The following is a 13,526-nucleotide window of genomic DNA, read 5'->3' as shown; positions in this document are numbered from 1 at the left end:
ACTAAATAATTAGCAGAATGACCACACACTTGTAAGTAGATGTGTAAGTAAATGTGTATGTAAATAAATGAATGCTTTTAACTTGGGTGGTGTTTTTGGAGGGTGTGTTTAGGGCACATCTAGGTATACTCAAGAACTACTTCTGGTTCCTATTTTGGGGACTTTATTTGGCTCTAGGGATCAAACCTTGTACCTCTTTACCCCTAAAACCTTGCTTTGTTATATAATTTTTATGATATCTGAGATAAAGGGCTCTTAACCATGTTAACTGTGGATATAGGCCTCTGCGTCAAATCCTTTGGGACTAGAGATGTACAACAATATTTTGTTCTTAGGAGATGACAAATTCATCAGGGTTATAGACAGCACAGGCCTGATCAGGAGAGCCAATAAAAGTGGTTCATTAGAGCAGAACATGAGGGCCTGGAGTGGTGGCGCAAGCAGTAGGGCATTTGCCTTGCTCTCGCCAACCTAGGATGGACCATGGTTCGATCCACCGGCATCCCATAAGGTCCCCTAACCCAAGAGATTGCTAAGTGCACAGTCAGGAGTAACTCCTGAGCGTCACTGGGTGTGGCCCAAAAAGCAAAAAAAAGAACAGAATATGAAAAGTGGTATTTTAATCTACTCAGGTTGTTATTAGGGATTGGTGACTTAAACAACACATACTTCTCACACTCAAATTTAGGTAGTCAACATATGAATTTTAGGGGAACACAAAGGAAGTCTATAATTGCAGATAAAGTAGATGCTGGGAGATATCATCTTAGATCTGAACAAAAAAGAAAGATAATGTGTAACAGTGAGAAAAAGATTCCCTTCAATAGTTATGATTTTCATCTACTGGTAGTCCATGATCAAAACTAAATTAAGTATTTCCCACTGGTTGATTGCCTTACTCCTCATCCCACTCCAAGTCAGTAGAATTATTTTAGCACAGCTGCTTAATAAATAAGATTCATTTGGAGAAGTCCTAAATTTTAATTTTTATAATTAGTAAGTTAGCAAGTTAATGTGATATACCCTGTAAAGTGTAAACCAGCAGTTTATGATGCAATACTGTGATGGTGATTGGTCAGTAATCAATAGTTATGAACATGACCGGAATTAGGTTGTGCTCCTCAGGGTATAAAGCTGAAAAATTTATTAGTGTTGAGGACAGATACTTCTCGTGCATAAGAGGATCACATTTCCAAAGAAACATCAAGAGCAATTCGCTCTATTAGGATACTGAAACAGAGTTCCAGAAACGAAAAAGAACAAGTCCTGGCCTTGTTTAGCTAGCTCAGGATTTTCATGCTGTTTTAAAAGATGCTGGTGGTTGGGCTGGAGAGCTCAACAGTGGTGTAAGCACTTTCCTTGCAGATATCTGGGCAGGGTTTATTCCCTGGCACTGTATGTGGTCCCTTGAGCACCATCAGGAATGATTCCTGAGCACAAGTAGGCAGGAGTAAGCCCTGAGCACATTTGACCCTGTCATCTCTCCCCAAAAAGATGCTAACAGTGAGCCACAGCTCAATGGACACTTCACTTCAGAAAGTAACATGACACTTCTATACTAACCCTAAAATCTGGCTTCTAGAAAGTAGTTTATTCTTAAATGTTAACAGCAATAGCTCAATCATTCCACTCACATCTGTAGTGTTCTAAATTTCTCTATAAGTGCTTATGTCTTGGCCTTCACAAATCACCTGATATGTGAACATAACATATTCAATACTCTATGAACACATCTGGTAATACTTCCTACAGATGCAACTGAAGTGGTATGTAATACTGAGGGATTCAAAAGAGGAAGCCAATCCCTCTTCCTACAGTTAATTCTAGCCATGTGCCATTGCTGAGAGATTGATCCTATGTGCTTGCCATTCCAGATTTTGTTTCTGATGAGACTTTATTGGAACTTCCTTTCTGTAAAAAAATTTTTTTACTCTTTTGCCAACAGCCAGTACAGATGGGAAGTCATGCTTGTTTTTGCTTGAGGGAACATGCAGTGCCAGTATTGGAACCCAGGCCTCCTTCATGCAAAGCAGATGTTTTAGCCATGGAGCACTCTCTCTAGCTGTGTCTTCCTTATTCTCAGTTCTATCATCCTTTTCACATCTTGCTTTAAAGCATTTAAAAAGTGGTGACACTGAAAAATTCTGGATTTTATAACAAAGAACACTAAAAATAAACTACTTTTTGTCATTCTTTAATAACTAGTTAATGCATGCATGCTTAATGCAACAAAGATAAAAATGTAACAGAATATAGTCCTAGTACATAAACTCTTTAAATTTTATTAATTCTTTCATTCATGCATGAACCACTTACTCACAACATAATTGAGAGCATCTGTTTTATGCCAGGAGCTATTCTAGACATCAAGAATGAAAAAGGAGAACTAACAGAATGAAGTCATTGTCATGGAAGCCTGCATGCTGGAAGAGTCCAAGGATGAGGGTTTTCAAACCATGACTCATGCAAGAAACTACAGCTATTTAAACCTGTCAGTAATCTAATTCAAAATATTATTATGATACAGCATATCATTTTCTCTTGTGCACTTTTCATTTGCCACTCAATTCAGATGCCCTTTGAATAAGAGCAGTATTAAATTATAGTTAAGTGTTTTTCAGTTTGCAGAATTGTAAAGGACAGGTCTTTAGTAGCTGAGTTTAAGTAGTAGAAGCAGAAGTCAGAGGATAGCGCAAAAGGGCTGGAATGCTGCTTTTGCATTATGTGAAGCCTTAAGGTCACCCCTAGCACCTCGAAGCTTTGTGTTCCCATCAAAATCAAAATAATAAATGAACAAAGCAGCACATTCAAGCCATGGTTTACTATTTCTTATGATGCTCATAACCCTCTTATGATGCCAGAAGCATTATCACTTGTACAGCTTGATGGAAATGGTCGGCTGTGAAGATGCACTTGTGTGTCCATAATCAATATGAATTTGCAGATAAACTTGGGGAGAGAGAACTTTTCTATCAATTTCCTCAAAATATAAAGAGTTCCTTGAGGTTGGATAAGACAGTGGGCAGGGCATCCCCCACATATGTAACCCACCTGAGCCTTGTCAAGAATGATCCCTGAGCACAGAGACTACACTTTAAAACTTTATGGAAGATTGAAACAAAATAATTTTTCTCTTTTTCTTTTTTTTGGTTTTTGGACCGCACCCAACGCCACTCAGAGGTTACTCCTGGCTCTGTGCTCAAATAATTATTCTTGATATAGTCCTCAGTTTCGAAAAAAAAAATACCAAGTAGGACCTGGAGAGAGAGCACAGCGGCGCTCGCCTTGCAAGCAGCCAATCCAGAACCAAAGGTGGTTGGTTCGAATCCCAGTGTCCCATATGGTCCCCCGTGCCTGCCAGGAGCTATTTCTAAGCAGACAGCCAGGAGTAACTCCTGAGCACTGCAGGGTGTGGCCCAAAAAAACCAAAAAAGAAAAAAAATACCAATTAAAGAAATTGGTTTTTTATCTTGTGTGTATTTCTTGGGCCTCTCAAGCATTGTTCAGAAGATCTGGTGGCTCATAATGGTGATTCTCAGTCAACTGGTTTAAGTTCAATGTAAGGGCATTTCATGCAATGCCGAGATTACCAGGGCCACCCTAGTGATGCTTGGTAGCTCCCAGGGTCACACCTAGCTCCATCCAGCAATAATCAGGAAACATATGCCAGGAATAAAACAGCTGGCCACAAAGCATGAATCTTTTTTTTGGGGGGGGGAGATTTGGGGCCATACCCATTGACACTCAGGGGTTACTCCTGGCTATGCGCTCAGAAATTGCCCCTGGCTTGGGGGGGGACCATATGGGACACTGGGGGATCGAACCAAGGTCCGTCCTAGGCTAGTGCTTGCAAGGCAGATGCCTTAATATCTAGCACCACCTCTCCGGCCTCACAAAGCTTGCATCTTAACTTCTGTTCTATCTCTGACTCCAAGAAAGAGGTATTATTTATTTTTTAATTTTTGGGCTACAACCAGCAGTATTCAGGGCTTACTCCTGGTTCTGCTCTCAGGAGTCACTCCTGGTGGAGCTCAGGACACCCTATGGTACTGGGAATCAAAACCGGGTTGGTCGTGTACAAGGCAAGCACCTTACCCATTGTAGTATCCCTCTGGACCCCAAGAGAGGTTTTAAATGACATATGGCAGAGTAAATGGCAGAAAAATAGATTTAGAACATGCTATAAAGTATGAGAGAGGTGGGGCCAGAGAGATAGCCTGGAGGTAAGGCATTTGCCTTGCATGCAGAAGGCCGGTGGTTTGAATTCCGGCATCCTATATGGTCCCCCGAGCCTGCCGGGGGCGATTTCTGAGCATAGAGCCAGGAGTAACCCCTGAGCGCTGCGGGGTATGACCAAAAAATAAATAAAATAAAATAAAATAAAATAATAAAATAAAATAAAATAGGGCCCGGAGAGATAGCACAGTGGCGTTTGCCTTGCAAGCAGCCGATCCAGGACCAAAGGTGGTTGGTTCGAATCCTGGTGTCCCATATGGTCCCCTGTGCCTGCCAGGAGCTATTTCTGAGCAGACAGCCAGGAGTAACCCCTGAGCAATGCCGGGTGTGGCCCAAAAACCAAAAAAAATTAAAAATAAAAAATAAAATAAAATAAAAAAGAATGAGAGAGGTTTTTAAAACCTTAAAATTTCAGTAAGTCTGTGCCTTAGCCTCAACACTATTGACACCCGGAATAGATTATCCTTTATTGTAGAAGAATGCCCTGGGTACTATATGACCCAGTAAGATGTCAGTCAGTAGTGATTAAATGAAAGAGCCTTACTGGTGACTAGTGTTCACCAGAAATTAAAACCACCCCTAGTTTAGACGTACTAATGTACTAAGCACCATCACTTAACACAAAATAAGCAGTGAAGGGGGGAAACACATTTAGTAGCTCTGTAAGTATAAAATCCTTATTAAAACAATTTCTCACTTTCAGAGAAATCATGAAACTTGAAAGGATGATTCAAAGGATCGCACGAGTTTGCTTTAATGAATTTAGCATATATCTCAAAAAGCACATAATGCTATGACTCCTACTATTCCTTATACTTTTTGTTGTTGTTTAATGGCCATACCTTTTTTTAACTGAATCATTCCCATATCTTACATTCCACCCATTTCCATATTCTGGCTATTGTAAATAGAGCTACAATGAATATAGGTGTGTGTATAAGGCATTTTTGTGTTGTGTTTTTGTGTTCCTATGGTATATCCCTAGGAGTGGTATAGCTGGATGATATGGGAGCTCACTTTCCAGTTTCTTGAGGAATCTCCATACTGTTTTCCATTAAAGCTGGACTAAATGGAATTCCAACCTGTAGTCAATGAAAGTTCTTTTCTCCCCACAGCCCCCCCCAACACTGATTGTTTTTGTTCTTTGTGATGTGTGCCAGTCTCCAAGGTGTGAGATGGTACCTCATGATTGCTTTGATTTGCATTTCCCTGATGATTTGTGATGTGAGCATTTTATTATGTTCCTTTTAGCCACCTGTATTTCTTCTTTGAGGAAGTCTGTTCAAATCTTCTCCCCACTTTTTGATAAAGTTAGATGATCTTTTCCTGTTAAGTTCTGTTAGCTTAGATATTAGCCTCTTATCTGATAGTTGTTGGTTGAATAGTTTCTCCCATTCTGTAGGTGAACTTTGAATCCTTGTAGCTGTTTCCTTTGAAGTGCAAACAATTCTCAGTTTAATGTAGTTCCATGTGTTTATCTCTTCTTTCCACTTGTTTGGACAGTGGTAGTCAAAGATATCTAAAGACTAAAGACTAAGATGCCTTTAGTCTCAGTGTCATGGAGTGTTCTGCCTATGTTTTCTTATATATAACTATGGTCCTGGGTCTGATATCAAGGTCTTTAATCAATTGGATTTGACCTTTGTACATGGTGTTAGATGGATGTCAGGGTTATTTTTATTTTAAGTTTTTTTTTCCCCCAGTTTTTGGGTCACACTTGGTGGTGCTCAGGGGTTACTCCTGGCTGGCTCAGGGGAATCATATGAGATGCCAGATTTGAACCACCATCTGTCCTGGGTCAGCTGTATGCAAGGCAAACGCCCTACCACTATGCTATCTCTCTGGCCCCATTTTAAGTTTTCTGTTAAAAATTTCATAGGGTGCCTTGAGCACAATCAGAAATGATCCCTGAATACAGAGTTGGGATTAAGTCCTGAGTACAGCAGGTATGGCCCAAAAGCAAAAGCAAAAACAAAACAAAACATAAAACCAAAACATTTCAATCTACTTTATCACCATGAAAGTAGTAAGGACAGTCACATTTACTATCTTACTTGAAAGGCCAAAAGAGCTCCTATAGGCTTATCTGTTGATGGTGAACATTCATGCTGTTGTTTCCCACCTTGTTTTATTTAGAAAATGTTTATTAAAAAAAGTTTAAGATTGTAGGATAGCTTCTAACAGGGATATTTGCTTGTCTCTTACAGGTACCATGGGGGCACTAAAACTCTAAAATAACCATAAATCTGCATTCAAGAACTGAGATACAAAAAAATTTATAACCCTTTGGTAGCAAGTAAATCTCTGTTCACATTTTGCATGCAGTCCTTCTAGATCCAACCTAAACAATAGGACAATTTGCATAAGCCTTTTTACCTCTTCTCACAGTGGGCTCTGATCTCAATTCGTTTGTTTGTTTGTTTGTTTACTTATTTTGATTTTGGGGCTACACCTGATGACTCTCGGGAGTTACTCCTGGCTCTGTACTCAGAAATCGCTCCTGGCTCGGGGTACCATATAGTACGCCAAGGATTGAACCCAGGTTCATCCTGGACAGCCACGTGCAAGTCCAAATGCCCTACCGCTGTGCTATCACTCTGATCCTTCTGATCTCAATTTGGGGGGGGGCACTCACGGGTTATTCCTGGCTTTTCACTCAGAAATCACTCCTGACTGGCTCAGGGAATCATGTCGGATGCCAGGATTAAACCTGGATTCATCCCGAGTCATCTGCATGCAAGGCAAACACCCTACTGCTGTACAATTTTTCTGGCCTCTGATCTCAATTTTTGATCCTAAAAGATAACAAAGTTTTGTTCAAGACTTTTAGTAATCTCTTATAGTAAACTTTTATCAAATGTGCTAGAGAGATAGTATAGCAGGTAAGGTGCTTGCCAGGTATGTGGCTTACCAAGGTTTGTTCCCTGGCACTCCTGAGTGCAGAGCAAAGGTATGCCCTGAGCACAATAGGTGTGATTCAAAAACAACACAAACATTACTTCACTGCCTGATGAATTAATCTGCAGCTAGTTCTACAGAGCTAAATAGCGACTATTGGATCTGATGACTATCATAATGAAAGTGAGGTAGACAGATAACCGCTTACTTTCAAATTCTGGGATTATATTTCACTTACTTATTTGTCAGACTGCTTTCCAACGTACTGTAAACTTATAGTGAAATATAATTCTAAGTATGCAAATATGATTCTCAGTATGCAGCAAAGTCACTAGGACTAGCATAGCTATGATAAAGTTATGTTACATGTAACTCAGCAAGTTAATTATCCATGATTAAGCCTCAGTTTCTGAATCAATAAAGCAGAGGTAATAATACTGATCATTCAATGTTGTTATATACAACAACAATATATAGAAGAGGAAGAGATGGTTCATTTGTCTGGAGAGCATGTGTACCCTACCCCCTTGCAAAGAACTCTAGATAGAAAGCAACTCTACATATTACAAACCAGTAGTTTGTAAACTGAAGAGATACAAACCCGTAGTTTGTAAACTGAAAAGATAGGTTGTTATTATAATCATCCCTGCTCTTTAGTCACCAATTTGAGAAGTCCATCTTTTTCAGTAACAATATTTAAGGCTTACTATTGTGAAACATCAAATTAGGAACTTTACAAACACAATCATATTTAAATTTACTGTTATACTAATAAATTGTATAAGATAATCTTACTTTATGAATTGCAAAAGAAAAGCCCAGACTTAAAAAAGTTACGTAAGATTCTAATGATTGGCAAAGATCCAAATAGGAATTTAAATTTAAACTTTGAAGTGTAACTAGTATGCCTTACTTGCTGCCCCCAGACTTAAAACTGCCTGGAACATGCTTTCCTTCTCTAGTTTACTACTTCCCATATTTGCAGTTGTTTCACAAAAATTCCCCACTCTCAACTGACATAGCAATTTCTTTTTCTTTCTATTTGTTTTTTCAGTCTATACCATTTATTCAGAAAACAATGCACTACAATATCACATAATAGCTTTCAAGTAGTTCCCCATTATTGAAAAATACTGTTTTCTTTTTCAAGATAAACTGAGTTCCTAAAGACAGAAATTCAGTTTCACGTCCAATCAAAGTCACCTACCTCTGACACAGGCACTCAAAACAACCTGTAGAATGACTGAATTTTGCATTTTCATGGTGAGCCATGAAAATGAATTTTGATAAGAAAAAAACTCGTATGTTAAAGGATACATATTTCAAACACAAGTCCCCTGGTAAAGGTAACAGAGAAAACAAATGGTATGCAGTGTAATGACTGCAAAATAGAAGACAATGACACCAGAAATTCTTTCCTTTTTTTTTTTTTTTTTTTTTTTTTTTTGGGTTTTTGGTTTTTGGGTCACACCCGGCGGTGCTCAGGGGTTACTCCTGGCTGTGTGCTCAGAAATAGCTACTGGCAGGCATGGGGTACCATATGGGACACCGGGATTCAAACCAACCACCTTTGGTCCTGGATCGGCTGCTTGCAAGGCAAACACCGCTGTGCTCTCTCTCCGGGCCCTTTTTTTTTTTTTTTTTTTTTTGCTTTTTTGGTCAAACCCAGTGGCACTAAGAGGTTACTCCTGGATCTTTGCTCAGAAATTGCTCCTGGCAGGTTTCGGGAACCATATCAGATGCTGGGATTCAAACCAGGGTCCATCCTGTGTTGATCGCATGCAAGGCAAACACCTTACAACTGTGCTATTGCTCTAGCCCCTAACCAAAAGTTCTTTGGTCTTTCGCACTGTCTTGCCCTAGATTTGGCAGGCTGTGGAGATTCAACAGCAATAGACAATTTAAAGAGAAAGAAATTTAATATTTTCTGAGATGACCAATTCTGAACCCATAACTATACTACCATATTCATAGGGGCTTGACTTAAAACATGTTCTTTTTTATTATTCTAAATTTAGTTAAAAGTAATATTAAGTATTATTTATTTATTATATTCATAAAGTAACACTCCAGGAAAAATAGATGCTAATAACAGTAATTTCACAGTGAAAACTTAATGAGTCTTTCTCATATTGGATGGGACCAAATCAAGCCCATTTTGACCTATTCGTTATACCCCCTCCACAAGGATGCATATTTTAAGAAGGCACAATTTGTTTTATCTGAGAATACTTTAAAGTGCTAAAAATATATTCTCCCCTTTTCATTGCCCCAATAACACTTCTGGGAAGAATGTGTAGTGAGGGGAGAATATACCTCTTGGAGATTTCTGGTTTTACTCCTTCCTCTCTTCTTACCGTTACTAAACATCGACACATGTTTGCGTAAGCCACAGAGAAACTCGGTTCATCAATAGCCTTCTCAAAGACCAGGTCGATAACTCCTTTTAGCCGCTCCTCTGTGTCAACAGTGAGTGCTGAAACTTGCTTCATCAGTTGGTTGAACATCTGTGGTGTCAATTTATTTAAGATGCTTCGAACTTTTCTAAAAAGTTCCTGGGAGGGTTAAAAAAAAAAAAAGACCATTAATTATGTAGTAACTGTAGCATATGATGCTTTTCCTAAGTAATAGCATTTTCTTATCATTTATAAATTGAACTTATACAAATATATATACTAGGCTTTCATTACAGATGACAATTATGAACTAGGACTAAAACATTTTACTAGTAGTAGGTATATCATGTTACAGTTTTATTTTTATTTTACTTGATGTAATACTGATTTATATGGTACATTTTTGAGGTTGGAGTCTGGAGAGATAGTAGAATGGTTAAGGCATTTATTTGCCCTGCGTGCAGCTGACCTGAGATTGATCCTAAGCATTCCATATGGTTCCTTGAGCTCTGCCAGGAGTGATTCCTTAAAGAAGAGCCAGAAGTAATTCCTGATCATTGCCAGGTATGCTCCCTTCCCCTTAAAATGAGAAAATTCTGGGGCCGGGCGGTGGCGCTGGAGGTAAGGTGCCTGCCTTGCCTGCGCTAGCCTAGGACGGACCGCGGTTCGATCCCACGGCGTCCCATATGGTCCCCCAAGAAGCCAGGAGCAACTTCTGAGCGCATAGCCAGGAGTAACCCCTGAGCGTCACAGGGTGTGGCCCAAAAACCAAAAAAAAAAAAAAAAAAAAAAAAAGAGAAAATTCTGAGAATGCGCTGCCCTCCCCCAAAAAAGATTTGAGCAAATACTTCTCAAAAAATATACATAGTCAATAACTATATTTAAAATAAAGTTCTTTAGGGGGCTGGAGCAGTGGCACAAGCAGTAGGGCATTTGCCTTGCACGTGCTGACCTAGGACGAACCTTGGTTCGATCCCCCGAGATCCTATATGGTCGGTCCCTCAAGCCAGGAGCAATTTCTGAGCACATAGCCAGGAATAACCCCTGAGCGTCACTGGGTATGGCTCAAAAACAAAAACAAAACAAAACAAAAAAAGCCCCAACCTCTTTGGGAGCCAAAGGGATAGCATAGTGGGTAGGGCATTTGCCTTGCACACAGCTGTTCAATTCCCAGCATCCCGTAAGGTCCCCCAAACCTGCCGGGAGCAATTTCTGAGCACAGAGCCAGATGAACTCCTGAGTACTGTCCGGTGTGGGGAAAAAACCCACCAACCCCCACCACCAAAAAGAAAAAAACCAGCAACAAATAAACATCACAAAATAAAACACCTATTTATCACTAATCAGGGAAATGCAAATTAAGAATATAATGAGATCAGGGACAGAGAGATAGCATGGAGGTAAGGCGTTTGCAGAAGGATGGTGGTTTGGCATCCCTTATGATCCCAGGAGCCTGCGAAGAGTAATTTCTGAGCACAGAGCCAGGAGTAATCCTGGGTGTGACCCAAAACAAAACAAAACAAAACAAAACAGAAAAAAAAAGGAATATAATGAGATCGGGGCCAGAAGGATAGTATGGAGGTAGGGTGTTTGCTTGTATGCAGAAGGACAGTGGTTTGAATCCCATATGGTCCCCCGAGCCTGCCGGGAGCAATTTCTGAGCATAGAGCCAGGAGAAACCCCTGAGCACTGCTGGATGTGATCCCCCTCCACAAAAAAAAACCAAACAAACAAAAGAATATAATGAGATTGTTCCTATACTTTCCTTTTTGGAAGTAAAAACATTTTATTTGGAGGTACTGAGGAAGGGGATGGATAGGATAAGAAAGAGAAAGAGTAACACGTAATATGTTTGAGAGAGAAAAAGTAACAATATGTTTGAGAGAGCATGGGTTTTCCCAAAGGCAGAGAGCCCTGATATACAACCCAGAGCAGACAATAAGGAAGTCAACATCTCAAGAAGGGAAATGTGGATGAACATGTGCTTGAGCACCATATAGCCAGGCAATACATGTACCAAATTGCTTACATCTAAACTGTAAAACAAAAATGTCTTAGGAGGGCAGAGAAAAATAAACTCTTATTTTTTGAGGGGCACACCCAGGGATTCTCAGGGTTCACTCCTGGCAGGCTCAGGGGACTATATGAGATAACAGGAAGTAAACCCAGATCAGCCACATGCAAGGTGAATACCCTATCTACTGTACTATAACTCTGGACTGATAATGAAACTCTTGTACATTAATGGTATAAGTATGAGTTGGTATACAATTATTTTTGAAAATGTTATAAACACTCCCTTCAAAAACTAAAGGTAGGCTAGATGGGGGACAGAGACAACAGCAAATAGGGCATGTACTTTGGAAGTGACAGATCCAGTTAAGTCCCTGGTTCCCCTCCATGAGTGATCCCTACATACAGTACTAAGAGTAAGCCCTGAGTACCACCAAGTATGGTACAGAACCAAATAAAAAGATAGGCTATAACTAAGCAGAGAATAATATTGTTTTAAAAAAGCAAAGACGAGAGGACTACAGCCCAGATGTACTTAATTTGAAGATCAAATTTAGGAAAATAAAAGACTTTACTGGCCTTAAGAAAGGCCCATCTATTAAGTATGTGCCTGAAGATCAAATTCAATCCTCAGCACCACAAACAACAAAAACAACAAGGAACAGGGGTGGAGCATTTGCTTTCCAAATGTGAAGCCCTGGGTTTTATGCCCAGGTACTCACTGTATGTTCCCCAGGCAATATCAAAAGCAAACTAGCACTTTTCTTCATTTAAATTGTGTTAACAGTTCTAAGAGGTAGGTAATATTAGCAACTTTATTTTACTGCCAAGATTAAGAATTTATCTAGGGACCATGAGGTAAATGAGTTAAAATGGTTAAGGTACTTGCCTAACATGTGGCCACGATCCTGGTTCAAATTCTGACATGACATATGCTCCCCTGAGTTCAGCTATGCAACCCTGAGCCCTAAGAGCTAGGATTAGCCCCTGAACACTGTCAGGTGTGTCCTTCCCCACACAAGAACTAATCTAATAGCATTGTTTTCCTTGAGAGGGATGCTTTGACTGTTATAGTGTAACTGTTTGTGGAAGAGGAAAGATATAAATGGAATCATAAATTCAAAGTCAGTATGGAATCTGTGATGCCTGGCTGTGGTGTAATTTCAAAGAGAAGTTCTAGTGTTCATGTCTAAAAACATAAAAAGGAGAATTCATGTTGTATGTATGTGTGTGTATATGATGAATAAAGGGGCTGAAGTGATAGTATGCTGGATAGGAGCTGACCCAGGTTAGATCCCTAGTATCCCATATAGGCTCCTGAATACTGATAGGAGCAATTCCTTCATGCAAAACTTGGAAGTAACTCCTGAGCATCGCCAGGTGTACCCCATCAAAAGGAGGTTCACTATATTCTAATTCAATGGTCCTCAAACTATGGCCCGCGGGCCACATATTGTATTTATTCCCATTTTGTTTCTTCACTTCTAAATAAGATATATGCAGTGTGCATAGAAATTTGTTCATAATTTTTGTTTTTACTATAATCTGGCCCTCCAACAGTCTGAAGGACAGTGAACTGGCCCCCTGTTTAAAAAGTTTGAGGACCTCTGTAATAAGTGAAGAAGTAAAGCACTGAAAAGAGATATAAAGCAATGTACTATTATTTACTACACTGAAACAGGATATTATTGAGAATTTAAAAATATTAACAATCTTTTAAAGGATAAAAATGATCTATCCCTGAGTAATACAAATCTATGACATATGAACTCTCTAGATAAGCTGCCTGTTTTGAAAAAAACATACGAATGCAAATTTTGTTGCTGCTTTGGGGAATCACAACCAGAGGTCTAGGGGTCTTGCTTGTATCAGTGCTAAGAGGACTATGTGGTACCAGGGTTACAACCATGGCTCCTTTCTTTTTCTTTGTTTTTTGTTGGGTTTTGGATCACACTTGACAGTTCTCAAGAGTTACTCCTGGCT

General features: G+C 39.6%; 1 protein-coding gene across 15 annotated transcripts in view; it reads right to left on the bottom strand.

Annotated features, from left to right (window-relative positions):
- The window catches only part of EIF4G3 (eukaryotic translation initiation factor 4 gamma 3), a 311,452-nt gene that overhangs the window by 61,696 nt on the left and 236,230 nt on the right, over positions 1 to 13,526 (bottom strand). For all 15 annotated transcript variants that reach the window (XM_049771938.1, XM_049771940.1, XM_049771941.1 and 12 more), the window contains one exon: positions 9,492 to 9,689. In XM_049771938.1, the coding sequence (XP_049627895.1) occupies positions 9,492 to 9,689 (198 nt within the window). The remainder of the gene's footprint in view (positions 1 to 9,491; positions 9,690 to 13,526) is intronic.

Source organism: Suncus etruscus, chromosome 4 (genome assembly GCF_024139225.1).
Source record: "Suncus etruscus isolate mSunEtr1 chromosome 4, mSunEtr1.pri.cur, whole genome shotgun sequence".
Lineage (NCBI taxonomy): Eukaryota > Metazoa > Chordata > Mammalia > Eulipotyphla > Soricidae > Suncus > Suncus etruscus.
The sequence above is the reverse complement of the archived record's forward strand: the minus strand, read 5'-3'. Positions and strand labels throughout refer to the sequence as shown.